This window comes from Cryptomeria japonica, chromosome 8 (genome assembly GCF_030272615.1).
Source record: "Cryptomeria japonica chromosome 8, Sugi_1.0, whole genome shotgun sequence".
Lineage (NCBI taxonomy): Eukaryota > Viridiplantae > Streptophyta > Pinopsida > Cupressales > Cupressaceae > Cryptomeria > Cryptomeria japonica.
In genome coordinates, this window is record NC_081412.1 from 611,471,129 (window position 1) to 611,472,775 (window position 1,647).

At 39.0% G+C, this 1,647-nt stretch overlaps 1 protein-coding gene across 1 annotated transcript; it reads right to left on the reverse strand.

The window, feature by feature from the left end:
* Positions 1-284: 284 nt before the first annotated feature.
* Positions 285-1,086, reverse strand: LOC131857836 (early light-induced protein 1, chloroplastic-like). The gene is made up of 3 exons (XM_059210578.1): positions 970-1,086; positions 809-862; positions 285-725 (listed from the first exon to the last, which is right to left on the reverse strand). The coding sequence occupies exons 1-3, from the start codon at positions 1,084-1,086 to the stop codon at positions 285-287; spliced, it is 612 nt and encodes a 203-aa protein (XP_059066561.1).
* Positions 1,087-1,647: the final 561 nt, after the last annotated feature.

The window sequence follows — 1,647 nt, forward strand, 5'->3', positions numbered from 1 at the left end:
TAAAACTAATAGATGTATGATAAGACTGAACATCTACATAAATTAGTAGACTAATGAAAAATCTTCCAGTTCACCAGATATTTAAATTCTTGCACTGATTTGAATTATTATGAACATATTTGAAATGTATAAGAGTATTTAAACGCTAAGAAATCTTATTGCATTTGTTGTTTAACAAGCTTTCAAAAAATAGTAAAGTGCCCTAGTCGTTGAACTCAAACTTTCTTTATTGTATAAGATTGAATATTTTTACAAGGTTTTGTATAATTGAACTGTATGACATGCTAAACGGTACAAGAAAATTCCACTGGAACATGGAATGCCATGTGAGAGCTTCCAATACTGGAGCTTGTGCTTGAATAGAAATAGATATTAAGGTGTTTATACAAGCGGTCCACCCTGACGTATTCAGTGAAAGCCAATGCGAGGAGGCCGAGCATAGCAAAGCGCCCATTCCACATTTCTGCTGTGGATGAAAATATTGGCTGCGACGTGCTCTCCCTCGATATTCCATTCAACAGGGGCACCAGTGTCCCCACCGTCATTAATCCTGCAGTTAACGCAAACCACGACAGTCCTCCACTATTCAATTGCGACAGCAAATCTCTTCCGCTGGCCACCTCCACTGCAATGGCCGACACGAACCCCAACATAGCCGCCCTTCCATTGATGATCTCCGGCGCAGGCCCTGAGAACACAAACAGGTCGCCAAATTTCGTGCTCACCTGGATTCCATATTTCCTATATCAGATAAATTGTCCACATTATATAAATAAACTATAAATTAGGCATCTAGAGCGTTTCTTACCTTGGTAGAGCTTGAAGGAGAAACGGCTTCAGTAGAGGACGTTTCCTTTGGATCCTGATCCACGTAGCAAAATAAAACGCATTAGCCAGAGCTTTTTAAGAATAAAGAGCAAAATAGCTAAACGAACAACAGCAAAATAGCAAACCTTTGCAGCCATGCACTTGACCTTGGAGGCTACTGTTGGGCAATCTACTGATATGACCCACACTATTCGTTTTGACTGCCCCGCAGTTAAGGGCTCCGGGTGCTTTCATCATCATTGAAGCCATGGCCGCCATCGAATATGAGTGCTAAGAAAAGATGAATTCTGTGCGAGTACTTTCCTTTCGAGTTGCTTAAGAATGATTGATACTTAGAATATCTCCTTGAGGACTCGTTGTTGGTTTTATAGCTTGGGAAGGATCGAATTTGGTTGTGTAAAATGGACCGAATCAGGGAAGCGAATGACGTGAGTTTACAAACGTGGCTTGTAAATATCCCGCAAATTTGTTTAGATGAAGTTTCCACACATTACTCTCCTCCTCAACGTGAAGATTCTACCAATTTTTCAAGGGTGGACATCGCTCACTCGAGTTTCAGTTTTGATATTATTTTGAAACCTTGCTTAGTCCTACAGCGTTTCAGGGGAACGAGTATAGAAAGATATTTTGGGAATATGAGTTGTTACTGCGACAAAAATTTGAGATGTTTTTTGTGAATTTATTTTTCATTAATAGAGCTATTTTTTGTCATTGTAAATTATATTTTGAGGAACATATTTTCAGAATACTTTTATAAATAGCACCTGATCCTACATCAACTTGGATATCGACATCATAGAGAGTGAATTATATTATGCA